Raw genomic sequence first — 25,170 nt, forward strand, 5'->3', positions numbered from 1 at the left:
ATAAAACATCTCTGATCTCACAGTGGAGCAGCTGGCACAGAGCTGCTAAAAAACAGTACAAGCGTTTAAGAAACAACACTAAAATATGGTAGAGTATGGTTTATTGTCAGGACCAAAGAGAAAGCAGTTTCATATTCACACACACATATTACAAACAAGAGAGGAAATATGGCCAAAATTTGAACATTTAGAAACAACAGTGTTGATGTTAAAGACGTCTGTATTGTGTTACAGAGATGTATACAGAAGTTAGCATGCTAACCGGCTAGCCCCTCAACAAAATGTCGAGAAAATATTATTTTTTATATATTGTCCTTACCAAACAGAAAAATTCAACCATACACCATCCGAATTCAAGTTCCTTTCTTTAACTGAATTAAGACGAGCGTAATCGCCTTGTTAACTCATTGTAAAACACATTTCATTCAAACTGAATCAAAGTCACCAGAGCAGTTTTAGTTTGTCTTCACAATGACTTCTGGTTCGGTCGAAATAAATCCTCAGTACACAGAGCAACATGTAGAAATATTCCGGCCCTACACGCTGCTGATGTCCGACTCTCTCTCTCCCTCTCCTGTCCCTGTCTGCCGTGTCTCCTCGTCCCAGACTCTGATCAGAGCTGCTGTAAATCACCTCTGTACTATCTCCTGTCTTCAAACTGACCTCTGTGTTCAGTCCCAGTCTGGTGTCCAGCTGTGCTCAGAGGGAAGCCAGATGACAGACTTCTGTCAGTAGGGACACTTAGTTCCACGGACGACTGAGATACTTGCCAGCGGCAGCCAGTTATTACAGCCAAAGGTAGCTCCAGCAAAGAGTAGCTGGAAAAGTATAGTGAGCAGCAGCATATTTCTTACAAATGACACCTTTAGCTGAACCTGATGTGTTTCTGTCTGTTCTCTGGTGTCACAGAGAGCACAGCAAGAAGAGCTTCACTGAGAGCCCTCACAGCAGTAAAAGCGGAAAAAAAACTGGCTGATACATAACAGTTTGTTTCAGCAGCAGGTTAGGTGGCAAGCACCCTCAATTATACACAATATAAGGTCAGATATAGAAGGTCTCAATATAGAACATTCACTGACTGTCAAGTTACATTTAGAACTTTTCCAAGTATTCACTCTTCCTTCAAACAACAAAACTATTGATATGATATTATATAATACAAATGCATCTCCATGTTAATGTGCATGAGATCAGATAGAACAAACATTGAAATCAGTTCAGTTTAAGGCCTTCCAGTGGACAACTGTGTCACTGTCACATGATAAAGCTTTGTATCTCCTACGGGTTTTCCTTCTTTTCCAAACCAAAGTGCTGTTGTTGTGTGAACATAACCGCAGACAGAATTTAAGATGCAAACTCTATACTGCCCACCATTCACCTGACCACATCCTGACCACTTTAGTGCAGTACGTAAATGTACAGTAGAGCTTTATTCACTCCCAACATAGTCCAAGTAATAAGTGAAGGTAATTTAGACGAGACAGGGTTGCCCCGTGCTGTGGTTGTTACGATGATTATCATCTTTAATGACTCGAAGCAGCGTACCAGGCTGCAGTTATGACTCGCACAAACTGTTCTCACTGTTAGTCTTTGTACATTTCATTTATTTGACTATTACTGTCACCAGCATGTACAGTAATAGGATCTCTGTTCTCATTGAAAGGTACTTAAACTAAAGACTTTTAACTGTGTTCAACATATGAGTTTAAGGCTGTCCAAACAGAGGTGACAAGGTTTTTGCCCCTCTCTCTTTTAGACTCCAGGCATGCTTGTGTCCGTTCAGCCACTTAGGTGCAGTGCTGCCGTGCGTTCCCCCTCCTCTGGCCAAACATGGAGCTTTAGTATGACCTTAATCTCCCCGTGACCCCCGAGCCTTCTGCTTTTGTATCTCTACTTTCCCTATTCACCAAAAGACTTTGGAGTCCCAGAAGTGATAATTTAGGTGCATCAGTGCATAATTTAAATGCGCCCAATGATACATTTTAATTGAATTTCTTACAGGAATAAAGATGCCGATAAACGTTTTGTCTTCATTTAAATCACAGTGTGGGCAACAACAAGACATTCCGACAACCTGTTTTGAAAGTGCTCAAATAAATTAATCAAGGTCAAATATTATCAGGTTGTTATACAAAGTATTAATTGAAATAAAAAGTTTACATTTTGAGTAAAAACTAAAAATTTAGAGCTGGCTCTGAAATATGGAGGTAATACATACATTACATCGTATCATACTAACTGAGCTAACGGGGCGCCCTGAAACATTTCTATTTCTTTTTACACACCTGCTCATAGCTGTATATACGAATACACTGTATAACTTTTCCCAACTCTCATCAATGCAATTCACATGAACATTATAGACCTTTTTCACAGCAGCCATTTTGACATAAAACAGTACAGTAAACACATGGGTTACCATTGATACTAATTAAGATTCTGTCCCATTCAGGTCAAACAGAGTAAAGCAGCTGCTATTGTGCACGTTGGCTCACTACAAAAGTCTCCGATACACTAAATGGAACGGAGCCTTCATCAACTGTCATTAATTAATCCTGTTTTTACCTTCTGTTTTATACCAATATGGCTGTCGCGAAAAAGGTCTGTTCCATTGGATAACAAGCAGGAAGGCACTGCTGCAAAACCATTTTGAAAGTAAATAAATGTGACAAAGAAGTAACAAAAACGTTTCTCGTCGGGAAATAAAATTATGGAGGTGAAAGTAAAGTAAGTATTTGATTTTCTCTCTCTCCCTCTCTCAGCTGAGACACAGGTCTGCTTCAGGTACTACCACGGTGTCACCGGAGCTCTGAGGGCAACCACACCCAGCGTGACCATCAAGAAGGGCTCTGCACCGGTGAGCGTCGCCACACCTCACAGCGTTATGTTGACATATGCACCTCTCTGGCATTTGTGGGCTTCACTGTGCACTCCTCCGTGGTGAGGATACTGTAATCCGTAATAGCTAGTCTTCAAGTAGGTTTGCTGCAGCCACACCTCTGATGAGAGTACGCTTCACCAGAAGGCATAGAGTATATCTCAGTCAGAGTTGCAAATAGTTATTCACTTGGAATTGGTAGCAGAAGCCTCTCTGCTCTCCGAGGGAGCTTTCAAAGAATCTGAGCAACGAGGAGGATTGAGCTGAGAGCTAATCCCTGAGGATACAGTGTCAGATACAAAAAATTCACATGAACACAGAGCTCAGAAAGATAACAATGCTCCAGCTTCAGTCGCAGGAGGAAGAGGTGGGATGGTGGAGGGAGGAGAGGGAGCAATCGGCGTTGGCGTTAGAGAACCAGCACCGTGATAATGAGCTGACAGGTTGTAAAGGCTATAACACTTACATGAATGTGATTAGATGATGCAGGTCAGCTGGTAGCTGAATATATGATCAATTAGATAATGACATTGTGACTGCTGATGCTGATGAGCTGAGGGGAGCATGACTTTAGTGATCTACCTTGCTTCAGTCCTATACACACACCACACACCCCAAATCCAGAGAATCAGCTGTGACATCGATGCAGCACAAATGGGTCTTGGTCTTCCACTGGTCCATAAACCTCTGACAAAACAGTCTTGTTGCATTCCTAAAGGTTCACTCGATCTAGTCCAGTAAAACACAATGTTGCATCCATAAACTGAAGAATCGCAGTCGTGTGTGTTGTTATCTGTCCAACTCTTCCAGTATTTTGCTTTATCACTGTGTATTCATTGTAATTTAGCCATATTTCTGGCTGAGTAGAAAGGAGAGCACCTCTCTCTTCCCTCCCCTCTCTCCTGAACCACTCACAGTCCAGTTACTGGATGATTGACACAAATTTATATAATTGTATTGGGTTGTCTAAGGCCTTAAAGGAGAACTTCGGTCGATTTAAACATGCAGCTTCATTGCTCAAGCTACCCTTGAATTGCGAGTACTGACGACGCGAACACATTTGGTCCAGCCATTACAGAGCTCTGTGAACGGAGATTTAGCATTGACAGCTAACAGCATGGGGTCAGAACTTTACACTGTGTTTTAAGCATCTTAGCATGCTCCACATCTCACACCAAAAGTTATGCAACATCAGCAGACACCTTACAACACAGCACTGCAGCGTGTATGACTTAAAATGAATAAAAAAGTAGTTAAAACAGTGTGTTTGTGCAAGGAGCTAGACCAAACTAGTCAATCCGTCGAGCGTGCACTTACTCCCTCACTGGCGGAGACGGAAACATATTCCAGCATTTTCGTTCATTTCTGTTCATAATGTACATGTCCGTGTTACAGCCTGTCATGAGCCATGAGCCTTACAATAGCCTGTTAAGCCTGTTAAGTGCACACTCGATGGATACGCTAGTTTGGTCTAGCTACCGGAACACACTGATGTCAACAAACCAGTAGGTAGCTGCTTGCACAAACACACTGTTTTAACTACTTTCTTATTCATTTTGTGTGCTAAGGTGTCTGCTGATGTTGCATAACTTTTGGTGTGAGATGTGGAGCATGTTAAGATGCTTAAAACACAGTGTAAAGTTCTGACCCCATGCTGTTAGCTGTCAATGCTAAATCTCCGTTCACGGAGCTCTGTAATGGCTGGACCAAATGTGTTCACGTCTTCGGTACTGGCAAGTCAAGGGTAGCTTGAGCAATGAAGCTGCATGTTTAAATCGACCGAAGTTCTCCTTTCACTCTGTCGTTTATGCACAAAGTTTGTGAAAATCAGGTAATAAAAGAACTGCAATGTGTTTTAGCTTCTGTTACTCTAGAGCATGGGACCCTGTAACGCTATATAATTTGGTCCCGTCATGTTTTTTTCAGCTAATAGGTCATCTGCAGTCATATATTTGCATAAAAAAAAGACAAGAATAAAACTGTTTTATTTCTGTGTTCAAACTCCTAACACTCAGTGCCAGAGGTTAGAGTTTAACCTTTCAAAAGCCCAAAACTGTGCTGATGCAAATTCAAAAACAGCTTTCAGTTTGCTTAGGGTATGACTTTTAACAAAATGCAAAACAACGCAGGTCATGTGTGAAATGTTTTAGCTAGTAATCCTCTTGTGATGAAAGCCACTTTAGTTCTGCTTTCTGACTGAGTATGAGTCATCACATGCAGTAAAAGAAAAACAAAAAGGTTTCGCCACAAACTCAACTGACTGGCTTCTCTCCTGTGTGATTTCTCATGAGTCTCTTCAGACTGTAGCACGGTGCATGAAGTTTGTGTGAGCTTCTCACTTCTACTTGAAGCTGTGCATGACCCTCTAATTGACCTCCTCTCCGCAAATTGAAAGGAAAAACTAAAAAACAGCACAAAACACCAAAAGTGTTATTTTTAAGTGCAGAACGTAATCAAAGTAGAACTCTCTCAATGCTTACAGTGCAAACAGAAACCGACCAAATTTCCCTTCAAGCGTGACTCAGAGCTGAGAGCTGGCTACATTGACACTGCCCAGCTGAAGATATTGTAGGCTGTTACACGCATTGTCAGTCACAATAACGATGCCAGGGTTTGGCCTTTTAAGCTCCCGGTCAGTGACAGCTGCTTGTAAAACTTCGGTTATGTTTGCCCCCTGTGTGGGATTTTAAAAGTGGGATTACAACATTTACCATTTCCCAAGCATTTGTCAGCGTTGTCTGGCCCTGCATTGATTTCCTCACGTGTGGTAGATTTTAGTAGAAAGCTGTGGTGGTTCTGTAAATGTCTTTGCATAATGCTCATTTTAGCCACAGTGTACTATTTCTATTCTCTTACAGTGCTTACCTATTGTTCGTCTCTTGTCTGTCACTGTCGGACTCCGTCATGCTGGCTGCTGCTCCGTCTGACATGTAGCTTTTGACCTCAACAAAGTTTGTAACAGCGTATTAATTACTGCATGAGGAATATCACACGGATGTAAATGTGTTCTCACTTGTCAAGAAACATGAAGGTTGCCGTCGGTTGATTTTGAATTGACCTTTAGGGCTTTGGCTGAACTGTACCTAGATAATTAGAACTGATGTGTGAAGCACCGTCACAAGTGACATTAAGAACCTTTTACATGAAAATTAAAATTGCGGTGTATCCGATCAGGGCTTCTGATGTTTCGGAGGTCAGGAATTCCCACAGGTAATGTGATGTACTGTGGTAGTGTTCATGCAGTGCCTGTCAATAAAGATTGCCCCTCTTCTAATCTGACATATAACATACAACCCATAATAACCAAAGAATAAGATACAATCAAATTGGAGAATCGCCAGTCTGTTGACACTGATGTTTCTCTGAAACTTTTTAAATAACCTCAAGAGAAAACAACGTACATGTAGCTTTTCGTCATGTTGAGTGCAGCATGAAACAGTTTGGAGCACTTAAAGGGTAACCCCACCAATTTTACACATTGAATTGAGTTTACAGGTGTTGGCGAGTATGGCTGCATATGTGAAAAAAGTAGCGTAAATCCTTTAGTGGCTCAAGAGGAAGCTGCATGCAATCTGGTAAACCGCCTCCAGTGATGCCACTCAGTGTCTCAGGTTGCATTGTGGGTAATGTAGTTTTTTTTTTTTTTTTTTTTAAAGAGAAGAAGAAGGCTGTGACATTTGTGTTTTTTGCAATCATTGACCAGCAAACTGCTTTTTCAAAGCCTGGTGCCCGCATTGCCCACAGTGCAACTTAAACAGTGACTGACATCAGACATAAGGAAACATTCCGCTTCTTCTGGAGCCATACATACTTTTTATTATTTAAAAATGTATATTTATTTGGTTGTCCGTCTGTCCATCTGGGCCATTCTCTTGAAAGTGATAGCTCAAGAACGCTTTGAGGGATTTTAAGGATTTTTAAGGTCTGCTCATAATTAAGACATTTTAATGCAGAAATGTTCCATATTAGATCTGTAAATGAGTCAGAGGTATAGTGGTGACCTGTGCCTGGCCTTGAGGCTGTGTGTCGTGTGTCATTTGACACTTTCATACCTCTAATGTCCAAACCAATCAAACCCAAACCCTTTGTCTGTAACTCTCCCATGCTGACCATAGGGTACGCAGGGTTCCCAGTGCGTTGACATGAAAAATTACAATGTGAAACTCTTGAGCTGAAAATATATAAATCAGCGTATAAGTGTTGTCATTGCCCTTCTGAAGCCACTTTCAGTCAGACGGACAGCTATGAAGAGGGTGTCCAGCCGAGCGATTGTATTTCAGTGTTTGCCTTGCCATTCTGCTGCTGTGGGCCCCTGGAAATGCTGATGGGCCCAGAACTTGATCTGTGCTTGCTTCCTGAGGACAAAGGAATAAAAATAGCTGGCATTAGGAAGGGAGAGAGGGGGAAGTAGAGATAGCAGAAGAGAGCCCACTCCAGGTAACTCATTCAGGTTCATGGAGGTGAGGGCTGGAGAGCACCGGGTCAAACTGCGGGAGGCAGACCTAACAAAGAGAGATCGAGGAGGAGACTAACGGCCGATGGACAGACGGGAACGCTGCACAGGGAGATCCGTCTGCTTCGCCTGCCGTTCGCCGTAGGTCTGTCAGACGCTGCAGACAGAGAAGACACAGCGGTTTTGTTTGTGTGTGATGGACGGCATGTGTTTCCAGCTTGGACTGTTGTCTCCCAGTCATCCCGAGAGAAGGAGCGGCAGGAAGACGAGGCTCAGCTGGATAGCCTGGGTAAATGTAGATACTCACTCATCGCCTTTCTCTCGTCTCACACGCACGTGTGACAACTCGTTCAGTCATCTGTGTTTTCTGTTGTTTTCTAGCAGGCAAGACAGATTGAGTAGGACATCAGGTTTGCAGTGAATCTGTTGACTGTCTAGATGATAGATGGTACGCCACATGATTAAACACATTGTTGATAATTGCTTTATCAACAAAAAATGTAATGTTACGTTTATGACAAGCTGGTGCATTATTTGGCAGTGTCTACTTCAGTGTAGCCTTTCACTTGATCGATCTGATAGATTTCCTTCGCAAACATAGATGAATTGATAAAAAGACCAGATTAAACACTAACTATGAGTAGTTAAACCTTTTGCCAAATTTCTCGCTTTCTCTGCTAGACTTAGGTGAGAATGCCCACATCAGTCACAGTGTGTTGAATACAGAGCTGGAGTCAGAACATGGTAGATTTGTTTTGTGCAAAGACAGGCTGGAAGCAGCCTGGCTCTGTTTGAGATGCCTGATGAATTTTCCCTTGACAACAGCAGGTGCAGTGACTTTACTTGTCATGAATGAGGTTCCCAGGTTTGGCCTTTACAGACAATGTGTGGTCATTAAATATCAGGCAATAGAGACCGATAAACTGCAGGGTAAGAAGAGAGGCAGGTGAAGTGATGCAGCCATCATCCGTAGTGCCTAACGCGCAAGCCTGCGGGGTAATGTTATGAACTGGGGTTGATTCAGTTGGTCAGGTCTAGGTTCAGCAACATAATGTGAGAAAATGAAGTCAGCTGACTACCTGAATACACTGAATGACCAAGTTTTTTAATCAATGGATTTTTTCTGAATTGATGACATGGGCATATTTCAAGACGACAGTGCCACCATTCATCAGGCCCAAGTTGTGAAAGAGTGGCCGAATGCGTGCCGTAATCAAAGTTACAGGAGTTCAAACCAAATATTGGAGTGTGTGACATTTTTTGGGGGGCTGAGCAGGGTATTTTGTTTTCATTTAAGCGAGAAATACAACTAATATTTAAGCCGATATAGAAAAGATTATTGATAATTTTGCATTTTTGTATTTTATAAAGAAGTTCCTAACCTGTAGTTTGTACTGAGCCAAGGTGGATGATCGATATTCCATGGCTCTAATAAGACCTGGTGTGTTAAAACTCTGAGGCTTTTTCTCTCTCCTCTCTGAACCCTCGCTGGACATGTGTTGAAAATCGCCATCATGTTGTCCTTTCCTGAAACTCTTGTGTAGATGCTGTGCTTTTCGCTGCCCGTCCTCATCAGAAAACGAATTATGTCGACTATACGAGACGCTCATGACAACCCATAGTTACGCTGAGTAATAGGCAGTGACCTCTAGTGGCTGTAATAATTATTTTGGCAGCAAAAGAGGAAGTGAGGAGAAGACCGACAACGTTTTTAAAGAAAGAAAGTGAAGTTGGATGGTTGGGTAAAACAAACCCAGGATCTCATTCAGGAGAGCACTGTTGGTGTCCAGTGTGTAACCAAAAGTCAACAGTGAGTTCTTTTAACTTTGCACCATAATGAAGGTAATCCAGTACATACATAATGCATTCTTTATTAACCCTATCCATGTAGTTTCCTCTGAAACCCAAACAAACTGCGTTCATACAAAGAAGGTGCGGCACGCCTGGCACCGTTACGCTGCAACCTTCATGTTTTTTTTTTCAGAAGCAGTGACAGATGTTGTTTTGTTTTGGGAGTCACTGGCAATCACCCTGTTGACATTTAGGTATTAGGATGTGTTGCTTTTTAATTCAGTGAAAGCAGTTCAGCTTTATATTATCTGTTCTATTTATAATATGATTGTAGTTGATGGTAAAAAAAAAAGTTCCCACCAGTAGCCCAATATGTCTCTCATCTCCACTCCTGATCTGATGATTCAGAGGATTCATAGAATATGATGCTACATCGGTATGGTGATGAACAAACTCATGCTGTTCCCTCATCCTCTATCACATAAGGACATTTAACTATCAGGACAACTAGAAAGTTAACTCTTAATAAAGATTCTAGATGATAAATACTCCATGCCCCAGACTATCCCAACAAGTACGTCATGGTTATCTCCACTGACGGACACACAGCACCAGGTCCATGACTGCTGCTGACTGATGGACAGTGAATTAAGACATTTGACAAAGCATCCCACCAGACCTCCTGTGAACACTGAGCCGAGTGTGACATAACCTCCTCTACGCTACCCCGTGTCTCTGTCCACCACTCTAACTCAGTTAGATCACTCAGCCTCTCCGTCTTAAGAGGCACTGACATGTATTGAAATATCTTATACCCACTCACACAGAGGTGGAAGCCTCGGTGTATCTGACCTGTAATCAGATGTAGATCCACTCTGTACATGTAAGCTGTCTCTCTCCAGGCTCGTCCTGGTGGGGGGTGGGGTGCTCGATTGTGAAAAAAAACCCTCTCCTCTTACATCATTTAAGATTCGTGCGACCCTTGGAGGATGCTCATGAATTGTACATACAGTTCCCTCTATATTTCGAAAGTGTCCGTCTCTGCTTCCTGCAGCAGGATGGTAGATTATATAAAGTGTGTTGCGGATGCGTGAAGTTGTCATTCGGTTTTTATCTGCGAGATTAGAGTCGTGGAGGAGACCCACGCAGGCACTTTTCCTCTCTGACGATACTCAGCAAGGCAGATTAGCATCTCATTAAAATGAATTGGTCCAAACATCTGTCACTTCCTTTATCCCTTTATTGTTGTTCCCACCACCAGTTCATTTTTTTTTTTCTTCCCAGCCCGTTGCGTAAGCTTTCAGAGCTGATGGGGAGCGTTGGAAGGAAATACTGCAGCATTTCTGAAAACTGTGACACACTGCCTGTTTACATGTTCTTTAACTGGCTGCATTAAGCTGCCTCACTTCCTGTGTCATACTGCTTTACACGGATAGTTAAAAGAATTATCAGTGGGTCTAAGGTGACTCTATTACTATTCAGTGTGATAATAAAAAGATATCTAACTCTAAATCTTCTTTACAATAGAAATGAAGGCCTTTGTCACATGTGCCATTTTTTGTCTAGTTGTTAGGATGTACCTATATGTACATTTGTACATGTAATGGGCTACGTACGTAAAGTTATGTGTCATATCACTTTAACAGTACATGTTAATGACCTGACTGTCATGTTAGGAGCTGGAGGGGATGGTGGTGGAGTTACAGGCTAGAATGCTGCCAAGCCGGTGACCTCTGGACAGTTTCCACACCTGTCTGTGGCAACAAAAAGGGCTATTTTGACAGAAGGTCGGGACATCCCCAGTAGAGCCCGACCGATATATTGGTCGGCAGATTTTATTGGCTGATATTGGCCTATCACAGATATACCAGTCGTGGCGTATGTGTTGTCCGATATGCTACAGTATGAAAAGACTTTTTACTGAAAAAGATGTTAGAGGACATTTCTGATTATTAAAGTCTGAGTGAGGCAACATTAAAGCAACATTATGTAGAAATTGGCATTTTGTGTGATTCGGTGCCCCCCACAGTTTCTAAGTACAACACCACTGTGGTTAACACAGATCCCAGGTGTGTGACAATTTGTCAGACATGATGTTGGTGCTAACCACAAACAAAACTATAACATCATAACAATGTTATATGTTGATCCTACCCTCTCACTTATAACAAAAAACGTATAACGTCATAACGATGTTATGTGTTGAAAACATATTTAACTCTCACTGAAATTACATAGAGCAGAAAGAAGTGGGAGAGCCAATGTCACCCTATTATTTGTGTAGCATTTATCACGTGAGTTTGGGTTATACATTTTTAATCGAGGCTTCTTGTACTGAGTAGATGTGTTATGGTAAATGGTCTGCATTTTTATAGCGCTTTTCCAGTCTAACGACAGCTCAAAGCAAATAAGTACATACAATACATGCCACACAGCCATTCACACACACATTCATACACTGATGAAGGAGGCTGCCATGCAAGGCGCAATTTGGGGTTCAAGGACACTTCGACATGCAACTAGGGGGAGCCGGGATTCGAACTGGTGTCCTTCTGATCACTAGACGACCCGCTCTACCCACTGAGCCACAGCCGCCCCCACTGTCATACAGATCTGGTTGTCAAAATGACATCAGTTCACTGATATCTTGGTTGACAACCACATTTTAGGGATGATTGCAAAGACTGTTTCCTTGTATATATCCTCTACATATACAGTATATATTTCATTTAAATAATACACGTTGATTTGTTGATAGGTGAATTCTTTGCCTCTAAATATCAGGGTTTGCTCAGGTCCCAGGGTTAGCGTTAGGTTAAATCCAGGCAAATACCGGTCGGTCTCTAATCTCCACCCACTCCACAACATCATGTTTGTGTCCCAAACCAAGTTGTTTTTGTGGGAAAAGCTAATGAAACATAATGTTGCATTATAAAGAAATGTAAACTTGCGCTTCATCTGTGGTTTGCAGAAACGTATATAACTACATTTATTCTGGTGATTGGTTGCAACAGCACTGAGTATTTCATCTAGTCTCTGGTGATGTTAAGTATGAATATTACTTTCCACAAAGCATAACTTATTATAGTGACCCCCTGACTATACATCTAGCACCACTGTCACACCAACCAAGGTATCCACGAAGATTCATTTGACTTTTTCACGGGGATATTTCAGTTTATCCAATTTATGACTAATCACCTGCATAATTGATACAATTCCCATCAGCCTCTGCTGTACTTTGTGTTCAATGCAAATTAGCAAACGTAAGTATTCTGAACACAGGTGGTTATGAACATGGAGAACATCAGACCTGCTTAGCACCAGCACGTTAGCGTTGTCCCTGTTAGCATGTTAGCACACTGACATCTCACTCGACGACAGCCGTGGTTACAGAGCGTCACGGAGCTGCTAGCATGACTGGAGATAATTCAGGAAGGAATTAAACGAGTTATCAGAAGCCACTATCTTTAACACCATCCTGAGAACATGGATGAATATTCATTGCCTTAAGGCTGCTAAAGCTCCTAGTAAACATGAGGTCTTGTTTTGCGTTGATAAGGTGTTTACTTATCACAGAGGTGAAAAGAAGTCCCGAGGGGAGAATCCATAATGTGTGAGACTCAGGATTATGGCTGTAATAATTCAGTGTTTATCCCTTAGTGATATGCCACCCTGTCTGTTTTTTCTGCCTGGTCATATGTGACTGGGTTCAGTATGTACGGGACGTCAAGCTGAACATTTCCGCTGCGTGGTGGAGCTGACACATGACAGCAGTATTTCCATCTCCCTCCACCTCTCCCCCCTCTCTCTCTCCTCTCTCTCTCTCTCTCTTCCTCCACCCCACACGCTCCCCCTCTTCCGGGCTGCAGAATCAATGTCAGGATAATGAAGACATCGTATTGATCGCAGGATGCTGTCAGGCTGACTGAAAGTGGAGCTTTAAAAAGGCCGTTGAAATGAGATTGGATGTTTTGTCCCTGACTAAAAACATGCATGCATCTGAAATCATGTCTCAGTATCTGTAAGATCCGTCGCCTGTCGGCGTTTTACCCTTTAAGCAATCATAAATGTTGTCACGGTGTATTTAACAGGGTTCGTACGGGTGCTTGAAATCCTTGAAAGTGCTTGAATTTCAATGTTGTGTTTTCAAGGTCTGAAAAGTGCTTGGATTTTAGTTTAAGTGCTTGAAAGTGCTTGACATTATGACTCTGTGTCTTTCACAAAATTGGGATCAGACTGGATAATGAATTTCTGAAGTTTTTGCTATTATGAAACATAATTTTAGATGTTTACAGCATCATACAATGTACATTATTGTGATAAAAAGTGAAGAAAAATAATGAGTTTATATATTCCTGTAGAAAAGTATTTTACCCCAGCAGTGAGGTGCTGGAAAATCTTTAAAATGACCCTTAAAAGTGCTTGAAAAGTGCTTGAATTTGACCTTGAAAAATGTGTACGAACCCTGATTTAACTGATGTTTGTTTTTGCTATCGAGTATCCGCTTTTTTTCTTTATTCTCTCTCGACTAGAAGTTTGCTCTGTGTTGCTTTTATACCATTATTTGGCTGCAGTGACCTACTTTCCTCCTGGGCATCATTAAAGTTTCATCTTACAGCGAGGGAAGGAAGACGCCGGTGTAGAAGAGGAGGAAGGACCGAGCGTGTTTTCATGTTCGTTTCATTTGAGGACAGTTCTTAACTCCTCGTGTCTGTCTGCGTCTGCAGGTCTTAAAGCCCGTGGTTAGTCCTGAAGTCAACCATGGACTGGGCAACAGGAGACTCATTAACTTTTCCCTGTCAGGTAGGAGCATCCGTCTTCTTTTTCCCATCCATTCCCCTGTTTTTTTTGCTGCTACGCTCACACTGTTCAAACACACTGTCCTCACCTGACCTGTCTCTAGTCTTACAGCCCTCTCCATCAGTGTCTGTCCTTTTACTGCTGTCCCCCTTAAAAGTATATAAATCTTTACACTTTGAGTCCCTCTGTCCCACTGTAACCACTGTCACAGCTGGAGGATGTTAGCAGTTAGCCAGACTCGGCGTGCACCACAACAACGTGGGTGTGTTGGATTTGCGTCACTTAGTGTGCTCGCTGGGTGGTGCATCAAATCAGTGATTCATTTAGGTAGATGCAGCCTTTCTCTTACTGTGTGGATGGAGTAATGCTAACCACCACATACCCCATAATGATGTGATTATTGAACTGCATGCAGCTATGACCGACCCTCTTGACACTTGATGGTTCACACTCAACATGTGTCTTCTGTCTGCTCTCTGGAGTTTAGCCCTCCTGCAGCTGCAGACACACCGCCGGCTCGAAGAGTTTTGACAAACATGTCTGTGTCCTCCCCTGCTCCTTCATTGCTTCCATGTCCCCCTCTGTCAGACCTCCAGGCCGTCGGTTTGAAGAAGGGGATGTTCTTCAACCCCGACCCGTACCTGAAGCTCTCCATCCAGCCTGGAAAACACAGCATCTTCCCCTCGCTGCCTCACCACGGCCAGGAGAAACGCTCCGGGGTGGTCTGCAACACAGTCAACCCACAGTGGAGCACAGAGGTGCGTGCCCACACACACACACACACACACACACACACACATATTGATAGATTTCCATGCTACATCTAGACATATAAATGTTTCAGGCTACATTTTCTGTATCTATACTGTTGCTGTGTGCAGCAAAATTGGGGTACAATGGGTCGACATGTGAAGCGAGGACAGGAAAGACGTCATGAAAACGAGTAGCTGTCTTTTGAATGCCTATGAATTAAGTTGTAATGACGTCACAGATTCATTCCTTTCCGGCTTCTCAGTGGATGTCTTCTGACTGTTGGACAAAGAGGCTGAATTGATGTCTCTGGATATGTTTTGCTCGGTGGCTTGTGTCAAGGCTGTGTCAAAATGCCGACTGAAAGCCTCACAGACCTTTGCTGAAAGTGATCCGCTGTCACTGAGCATGAGGTGGAGGAAAGTTTCACATCACAAAGAACAATTTCCTCGGATTAAAAGTAAAGGTCAGGACTGGAAGATGGAAGGTAGAAATGTATATGTGTATATATATATATATATATATATATATATATATATATATATATATATATATATATATATATATCAGGGTTCGTACGGGTGCTTGAAATCCTTGAAAGTGCTTGAATTTCAATGTTGTGTTTTCAAGGTCTGAAAAGTACTTGGATTTTAGTTTAAGTGCTTGAAAGTGCTTGACATTATAACTCTGTCTTCCACAAAATTGTGATCAGACTGGATAATTAATTTCTGAAGTTTTTGCTATTATGAAACATAATTTTAGATGTTTACAGCATAATACAATGTACATAATTGTGATAAGAAAAAATCATGAGTATATATATTCCTGTAGATACGTATTTTACCCCAGCAAAAAGGTGCTGGAAAATCTTTAAAATGGCCCTTAAAAGTGCTTGAAAAGTGCTTGAATTTGACCTTGAAAAATGTGTACGAACCCTGATATATATATATATATATATATATATATATATATATATATATATATATATATATATATATATATATATATATGTATATATAGTGTGTGTGTGCGCACGCGTGTACATGCATGTGCGCGTGTTCTCTGTAGATAAGGATTGTCTCTGACTTTGAAAGGGGAACTTACACATTGTTTTATTGGTTGTTTTAGTTTCTGTCCTTATGTTGGATAACATTAGTTACAGTTTTCTTATTTTTTTGGTCCAATTTAGTCTAAAAATCTGTTTTCCTACCAAGAGGTGATTTTGTTTGGTATAGTAACATCACTAAAATACTGTACATGATTCATAATGTTTTGTCAAGGTTTTTTCTTTCAATGCTTGCCTTTTATTTGGTTGTTCTTCTTTTTCAAAATTGTGACCTAGTTTCCCCTGGTGCTGATGCGTCGATGTGTGTCATGCGAGATAAAAACCCGAAACCTGGAATAGATGTTTTCTGTTCATGGATGGAACGCAAACAATGGTTCTATTCAGTTTTGCCCGACGTAAATCCTCTCAGTATTGGATTTAAAGCATTTTTGAAAGAAACAGAAGGCGGTAACATTCTGTCCATTGTAAACCCTGTACAGCAGAGTGCACAGCACACAAAGGGGGTGATTGGTTCTTCTTTGGTTTCTGCAGCAGAGTAAGAGGATCAATGTAATCCATGAAAATCATGTTTGCTGTGCGGAGAACACGATCAGCCAATTGATTTTCTCATTTAGACTTTTTCCTGAGAAACCAGTTGTTTTTAGTAAGTTGTCATGTAGTAATCAGTCATGTGGTGGATGCAGCGTATTAGTGGGATGAGCACACAGGCTTATGTAATAGTTTAAATATACAATGATGATAAAACTGTCACAACATACCGTCGTGATTGAAGCATTTTGCGATGCTACAGTCGGGATTCAGTCGCTTTTAGCAGCTGCAGAAAAATAGTTAATTTTAAGAAAGAAGGTTTGGTTACTGCCGCTGATGACCCAGATCCAAACACAGCCACTGGATCAAATAAAGCACCTTTATTCTGGCTGATGTTGATGCAGGTTGTCAGCTGTGCTGCCATTTTACTGGTCCACGAGTCACTATTATGTTTATTTTAAGGCATTAAAGGTAAAATTGGACAGTGTTTGCTGGTGGCCCGTTCTTCTTCTCCTTCTTTATCGTGTTTAATCAGATGCCGAGTGAGAGTGTGACATTGGAGGGACTGATGAAACAGAACCAGGAGAGACTCCATGTTTTGTGTTTAAAACGACGCGGAGTTGTTTTGTGTCTGACTGGCGACTCTCTCTCTCTATCTCTAACTCTCTCTCTCTCTCTCTCTCATGATGCTTTTCAGCCCAGTCTCTACCGTTCATTATGTCCCTCAGGAGACTCCGTACACTGATTTAATGCAGAGTCCCTCTTGGCAGCATCCACTCAGCTCAAAGCCACTTTCCTCTTCCAAACGGCTCCCATGTTGAGTGGAGCTCGGCTAGCTTGGCAGTAATGTACTGTATAACTCTAATGGGTCTCCTTAGCATGCTGGCTCGGTCAGCCTCCGTCCCATGCTGCAGTCCAGTACTGGGCAGATTTAGGAGACGAGCCTGCACCATCTCATGATGAAATAAATTGATGAAATATCATTAGGACGATAAAAAAAATGAGCTGTGATAAGAATGGATCCCTGGAGACGGCTGTAATACAGCACAGTGCTTCCCATGGAACGGAATTCTTTCTGCAGATTTGTTCTATAAATAGTGAGGCTGAAAAGCGCTTTGAATAATAAATGCAGGGTTGTATTTGCCATCATGTTAGATCAATGTTGAGCATGATTAGTGCATTTTACCGTCCTTCAAGTTTGCAGGATCTGATATGGCGTGATTGACTGTTGATGATAAGAATCAGCAGAGTTAGAATCCTCTGGAGTCTAAAAGGTGTTAATGTTAACATGGCTAACAGTCTGTAATAATATGTTATGGTCCAGGAGTTGTGGACATGCCCCACTGGGCCCACTCACGATTGTCTCTTGTGTCCAAATGAAATAAGCTGCCGTCTTAGATAGACAGAATAGAGCTTCTATCGGTATCACGTAGTCTGTATCAGAGAAGCTGTGCTGGTTGGGTGGCAGTGACCCTCTCCCAGTTGTCCCAGCGTCATTAGATTAGACTCGATTAACGCGAGCATCACATAACTGTTCTGTGTGACTTTTTTTCAGCATGCTTTCAGAAAAGCAAAATGAAGAAATAAGATAGCAATAAAAAAGAATAAACATAGATATGAGAAAAAGCTTGGGGCGCCGTTTAGCTCAGTGGGTAGAACGGGCGTCCCGTATACAGAGGCTTTGTCCTCGCTGCAGCAGACCCGGGTGCGACTCCTGGCCCAGGTCCCTTTGCTGCGTGTCAATCCCCTTCTCTAATCCTGTTTCCTGTCTGAGTCTTCGGCTGTCCTAGCAATAAAGCCAAAAAGGCCAAAGAAATACTTAAAAAGATATAAGAAAAAGCATAGGAAAACAGCTGTAGATACTTTTAAATAGTATGCAGTATCATAGAAACATACAAACACACCTAGAAAATACATACAGCTGGTTTACAGGACATAAGGTTTTTGTGGTGGGTTAAATATACAGAGTGCAGAGGTACTGCTCATGTTGAAGACCAGTTCAATCAACGTTTTAGACAAACACACAGTACAAATATTCAGTGGCCAAAGTATACAAAATGGAAAATGGGATTATGATTTTAACATGCAAGACACATACAGCACATATACATTTTATAACAACTAAACATTGAAATATAAATGAGGAAAACTGCAGCCAAAGCTATCAGACTACCAGACCAGATCACCTTTTCACCTTTTGTAAATGTAATGTTCCTATGAATATATGAATGTACATGATACCGATACTGTGTGTCACTGTGATCGAACGGTGACTTGTGTCGGCTTCACATGCACATGTTGTCACGCTGATGACATGGTGCTCTGTACCCGTACAAGCATATTATACAGTATAAACATCATCAAAAGATGTTTTTTTTAAAGAGAGCATGTGTGGGTTTGGGTCAGGTTGACATTATGATGGCGCTTTCAAAAAAGTACAATAAAACTGTAAATAAATAAAAACGTTTGTGGGGATTTATTTGGCAGTGAGGGTCCAATAAAGAGACAGCTCTGCCGAGTCTTTTTGTCCGGTTGCATTATGGGAAATGCAGGCTCTTGTGTTTCTAGAGTTTGACGGATATTAAGGACTGACGGTGAGGATACACTGTGTCAGCCTCTGCTGCACAGATTTGGACCAATCATTTATAATCTTGCCTTGCACAACTGCCCCAAATTTGTGGCAGTGGAGGTTCCCTTTTAACCTTGTGTCTGATTGGCTATTTCTCCTCTGAGCATACATGTGACTAATCACGTGATCCCTGGAGCTGCTTTTTAAAACGTTACAGCTTCACTTTGCTGTCAGTCACTTGATGCATTTGTCTTGCTCTGTATTAGCGAGGAGCTTTTTTACTCTTGAATTCTTGAAATGAAATCTCACGGCTTTTATACGACAAACAGGCTCAGTTTCCTTTATCCCGCTTGATTCTCTTCTTCTCGTCCTATCCCTTTGTCTCCTCCCACCCCTCCTCCTCCCGTCCGTCCTGTCCTCTGGTCCTCCTCTACAGCTTCATTACACTCCTCTTCCCACAGATTCACATTGTGTTCTGCTGCACACTCCCTCCTCCCCCCCGTATCTCCTCTTTCTCTCTCTTTCTCTCTCTCTCTCTCTCTCTCTCTCTCTCTCTCTCTCTTTCTCTCTTTTTCTCCTGTACATCTCACCCTCTTTATTGAGTTTGCTGTGCATCCTCCACTCACAAACACGCACTTTTTGCTCCGTCTGCTCCCTTCTGGCTCATCTTGTAAATTATTCACTCCGACTCCTTTTCATCCCGCACGCTGATTTTTCCAGCCCAGCCTTTCTCCACCTCCTCTTCTCGTCCTCCTCGTACCACAATGTCATTCCATTTCATCCCACACAGATTGTTTTTTAACATTTCGGTGGCCTCCTTTCCTTATTACTTGCCCTGTTCCTCCCCAGTTCGTCTCTCTGTTTTTCTCTTCGTCTGTCGTCTAGGATTACAACTAAACACTGCCAGTATGAAACACACAGAGTCCCTGACTGTGATGATCTCTGAATCGCTCACAACAACTTAAAGGGATATTCCGGTGTCAATTTAATCCATGGTCTAACACACTGTAAAACTGTGTTAGACTCCCTCTCAAGATATCAAGTTAGCAGACCGCTAATTTACGGAGTTTTATCAACCTCAGAAACGACCAACAACAATATACTGCAGTAAATGGATCCAAATATAAACCGCCACCAAAAAGCCACAAATAATGCTCAGAACAGCACCAAACTTCAGCAACAGTACAAATAGGGTCTCAGCACATAGTCCGGGGCATCTAACCTCCGCTAGCTTAGCTGGATTTCTACTGAAAAGCTGACTAAATTTACCACTCTTCTGCAGCAGCTTCCTGTTGACGGGAAGTCCAGACGAGTCGATAACCGAGTGCAGTAGAGTTCCGCGGCTCATGGATGAAAATGTATGATTATGACTCCATGGAAAAGCAATCAAAGTTCATATGTGTCTTACCTGCCAGTTTATGACAGTTATTATCGAGAGCGGACAGGGAAAAGAACTGAATTGAGCATTTCTAACCGCACTCGGTAATCGTCGCGTCGGGACTTCCCCGACCCGGAAGCTGATGGAGGAGAGTTGAAATATGTTTTTAGCTTCACAATAGAAATCCAGCTAAGCTAGCGGAGGTTAGATGCCCCGGACTATGTGCTGAGACCCTATTTGTACTGTTGCTGAAGTTTGGTGCTGTTCTGAGCATTATTTGTGGCTTTTTGGTGGCGGTTTATATTTGGATCCATTTAATGCAGTGTATTGTTGTCGTGCGGTCGTTTCTGAGGTTGATAAAACTCTGTAAATTAGCGGTCTGCTAACTTGATCTCTCGAGAGGGAGTCTAACACAGTTTCACGGTGATTTAGACCATGGATTAAACTTACACCAGAATATCCCTTTAAACTACTTTGTGCAAGCCACGCATTGATGATTATTCTCTTTGTCTCTTTAAAGCAAAGATTTGTTTGGCCAAGCAGAACCAATACAATTTACAAGAAAAATAACGTAATGCAGCCAGCCCAAGAGCAGAACCAGATTACAATTATATACCCGGAAAGCGAGTTATGTTTTTCAGTTCATAGACACCTGAGAGAACGCTGCTTCCCCTCCAGGCTAGTTGTGTACCTCAGCAGAGCTGTCTCAGCTGTAAAGCTTCAGCATGGTTCCCTAAACACCGCGCTCACATGTTTACACATTTATGATGCTATAAAAAATACCTTTCATAAAGGGTTCTGTAACAATACATATAGGAACTGGGATGTCCTTTAAATCACAGTAAACAACATATGAAATGGTCCAAGTCAGCTATGATACATGACTTCATCATACTGAGCTATCTATCACCTAACCTGCTTACCCTGGTTGTTATTGACACTTACCAGTCATGGTTAAGACTCAGACACAGACTCAAACTTGGTAGGTTTTGGTCTTTTCATGCATTTGCTGATATCAGAGTGAAACTATGGAACACAATCTTCTTCTCATGAATGAGTAATTGAATTCAACACAGCACAGTACACCCCTGCTCAGTTCACTGCACTTAGAGGATTGGATGCTACGCTCCTACTTGGACTGGTCTGATCAGTAGCTCAGAGCGGCTGACATTAGAGCAGGAGAGTCTATGTTTTCTGTATGACGGGCACGACTGAGTCAGTGTGACAACTGCTATCCTTCTCAACACAGCTAGGTCTCAAGGTCTACTTGAGAAATCAAGGTAACATAATAAAGGGAACACTCGAAATATTTGTTCAGGGGTGTGCAAGTATATACAGTACTTGTATGTCAGAGGGTCAGAGTAAATGAAGTTGGCACACAGCATAAATGAAAGAGTTTCTTTTTTTTTTATTACAATTTTAGAATGAATATCCCTGAGGAATGATGCAGCTGCAGCTCCAAATTTAGCAAACCGCAGCAAAACATCTGAACATGACCTCTGTCAACTTTTATGCTAATAAAGTGAATCAGAGCAAAAATGAGAGCGGTTGTCGCGCAGAGCGCTCGGGCCGAATCTCCAAACGTGTCATTTTGGCACCATCTGTGCCATTTAAAAGTTCTCTTATACGTTACTATAGGTGCATAGCAGGTTAAATAAACTAAAAGCTGTTTCATGATGCAATCAACATGTAACAACTGCCATTGTGACCGCAGTGGCCACTGCTCAGCAACAGTCACATACTGTAATCTGGCTTTAGGAGGATAGAGAATATGACCATTAACCCCAGTGTTGTCCCCATACTCAACCTAAATCATGGGCCTATGAATATTATGGACGAAGCAAACTAAACATCCAGCAGTCACTCACCAGAGCCGGTGGCTATCAGACAGAGCCACGCTTTGGAGGAGTCATGAAGGAGACGTGAGGATAACGAGACGAGGAAGAGAGATCTGTGTGTGGAAGCGCATTCACTAATGTACAGTACATTTGCACTAAGTGTTGTATCACTGTGGATATTTGTGGATTAAAGCCGCTAATAGTTTATAATTAGAGCCAATATTCATTTAAGCGTTAACGGAAGCACGTCTCAAAGGGCTTTAAGCTGCGCTCAGTGTTTCTGTGTGAATTATATTTGGGTCGGACTGGGGAAACGCTGCGGAGGATTTGGACAGTTGAGGCTCCGCGCTCTGAAGCGACGATTAAGAGGCTTGGACAGCGATCAGACCCCCGCAGAGAGAGACGGAGGGGCGGCGAGCAGGAGAGCGAGATAAATGATTTTTATCCACCCTGTAGCTTTAATAAAAGACACCATCAGCCAGCTGTGAGAAGAGAGATATGAGAGTACATTTTACAAAGGAGAGGAGAGGCATTATCACTCGTTATCTCCCCCCCAAAGCTGATGGAAAGTCAGGGGAGGTTTTCGTAGACCGCAAAAACATTTCTGGAGTTTCGCAGCTAAATTGCAGCGTTCTCCTAAACAACTGAAGTAGCTGGGGACTTGTTTTAAGACGGAAAAAACAACCAGAAAAACATCAAATGGCTCCACACAGCTATTCTGCTGTAATCCAAGTGTGTAGAAGTCCCTGGATCACAGTTTGAAATCCCCAACTGTAATGCAAACGATGGGGGGTATTTGGGCTCTCGCTCATTTTATGAAAGAAGACAACAGCATAGTGAGCTGTTGATTTAGGAGAAACTTTATAAACTGTGTGAAATTGGAAATTCAGCAGATGTCCTACAGGAACTTCTCTCTTCTCCTCAGAGTTTGAATTTGGATTATTTTGTCTTTGATCGTCCTCATCCGCTGACACTGTGGTTCCACTGTGGGTGGATCGTCTTAACGGTGTTCTTTCCTCTGTGTCTGTCTTCCTCCTCAGAGGTTTAACTTTGTGTCCCTGCCCACTGACGTCCTGGAGATCGAGGTGAAGGATAAGTTTGCCAAGAGTCGGCCAATCATCAAGCGCTTCCTGGGGAAGCTGTCCGTCCCAGTGCAGAGGCTGCTGGAAAAACACGCCATCGGGTAAAACGCGCAGACACAAACGTTGCACATTCGTGTTTGTTTTTGTCTGAGCGTGTGTGTCTTCAGAGCAGATGTTACTGTAAGTGCTCGGTGATTCAAGTCCGTGGAGCTGCAGGAGGATTCCTGCACATGTCCATGAGCCCACGCAGACAGTGAATGAGATGACGAGATGAAGGATGTGGGTGTGCGTGGGGTGTTTATGTCTCATGTGACCATCTGATGTGATGTCATTAACCTCAATCTTAGTCCAGGTTCTTGCATGTCAAAAACAGATATCACAGCAACTTCTGCATTTCCCAGCTTTCCCATTTTCTTCCTGTCACTAAAAGCTCCTCTGCTTCACACACTCGTTTCTCCCGCTCTCTGTCTGCCCCTGCCGTCTGTCCACAGGGATCGGGTGGTGAGTTACACACTGGGTCGCAGGTTGCCCACGGATCATGTCTGCGGCCAGCTGCAGTTCCGCTTTGAGCTGTCCTCGTCTATTCACCCAGGTACATTAGGCATCATGATGAATGAATAATAGATGTTATTAATCCGGCTGCTGGTTCGCAACGAGGAAGAAGTCTGAAAATGTTACTAGAGTGAAACGAGTGAAATGCTAAATGTGTAAGAAACATCATCGTCAACAACGTGAAGGCACCGTCCGTCGGTGAGTTCAGGGGGATTTGTAACGTCTCCGTGTGTTCTTGTCTTCAGATGATGAGGAGATCTCTCTGGTGATAGAGGCAGCCTGTCCCGAGAGGGAAAACGCAGCCAATCACAACCATGTTCTCGAAGCACCTGACGACGACACGCTGAGCGTGGGACCTGACATGCCCGACCTCCCCCTGGATGCTCCCCCGGACCCTCAGACCTCCCCGCCGCAGGCCTCCACGGCGGAAGGCTCCGCGCCCCAGGAGGCTCAACCTGCTGAGAAGGAGGAGGCCGAGGAGACAACCGAGGTGGAGCAAGGGACGGCGGAGGAGGAGAGCACGGTGAGGGAGGAGCCCCCCTCTGCAGAGCCGCAGGTGGGGCGGGAGGAGGTGGCCTCCGCTGAACAGCAACAGGAGAACTGTGAAGGGACGGGAGAGGAGGGAGAAAGGGAGGAGGGGCAGCTGGTAGACGAAGTGGAGGAGGAGCAGGTAGAAGAGTCTGCGACCCCAGCTGAGGGGGAGGTGACCGGAGAAGAGCAGGAGGTCAGGGAGGAAACACAGCCGGAGCCAGACTCTGACAGTCCTGCAGCAGTTACTACAAACAATGAGTCTGCTGCTGTGGAGGCCCCCGCAGAGGAGAACACCACGGCCCAGGAGGCTCCTGTACAACCAGCAGAAGGAGCCACGCAGGGGGTCACAGAGGGAGGAGAGAGAAACTGCGTCCCCTGCAACTGCCAGTCCCTCTTCTCAAACTACAACTCCCAAGGTCCCTCACGCCGCAAAAACCGCCCCTGTTCCCTCCCGGTGTCGGAACTGGAGACGGTGATCGCGTCCGCCTGCGGCGAGCCGGAGACTCCCCGGTCACACTACATCAGGATCCACCACCTCCTCCACAGTCTCCCCTCGGCCCAGCAGAGAGCCCCCAGCCAGGAGGAGGAGGAGACCGGGGAGGGAGACACCACCTCCACATCACCAACACTGAAAACCTCCAAGGACGAGGAGGGGCAGGAGGAGGAGGAAGAGGAGGACACCACACTGTCTCCCTCTCAGGTACAGCCTGCAGACACAGCCACAGTAGCCAATTAAACGTATATTACGGAAGAACAAGTTGAAGCAACATTATGTAGAAATTGCCATTTTGTGTGATTTGGCGCCCCCCACAGTTTCTGAGTGCAACACCACTGTGGTAAATACAAATCCCAGGTGTGTAACAGTTTGTCGGGTGTAACGTTGGTGCTAACTACAAACAGAACTCACGACATCATCACAATGTGACGTGTTGAAGTAAACATGTATGTAAC

General features: G+C 43.2%; 1 protein-coding gene across 3 annotated transcripts in view; it reads left to right on the plus strand.

Annotated features, from left to right (window-relative positions):
- Positions 1–25,170, plus strand: part of LOC115570202 (E3 ubiquitin-protein ligase HECW1) — a 67,260-nt gene that overhangs the window by 13,236 nt on the left and 28,854 nt on the right. For all 3 annotated transcript variants that reach the window (XM_030398600.1, XM_030398598.1, XM_030398601.1), the window contains 6 exons: positions 2,763–2,857; positions 13,853–13,928; positions 14,514–14,683; positions 23,095–23,237; positions 23,628–23,728; positions 23,934–24,919. In XM_030398600.1, coding sequence (XP_030254460.1) covers positions 2,763–2,857; positions 13,853–13,928; positions 14,514–14,683; positions 23,095–23,237; positions 23,628–23,728; positions 23,934–24,919 — 1,571 coding nt within the window. The remainder of the gene's footprint in view (positions 1–2,762; positions 2,858–13,852; positions 13,929–14,513; positions 14,684–23,094; positions 23,238–23,627; positions 23,729–23,933; positions 24,920–25,170) is intronic.

The sequence above is a fragment of the Sparus aurata genome, chromosome 19 (genome assembly GCF_900880675.1).
Source record: "Sparus aurata chromosome 19, fSpaAur1.1, whole genome shotgun sequence".
NCBI lineage: Eukaryota > Metazoa > Chordata > Actinopteri > Spariformes > Sparidae > Sparus > Sparus aurata.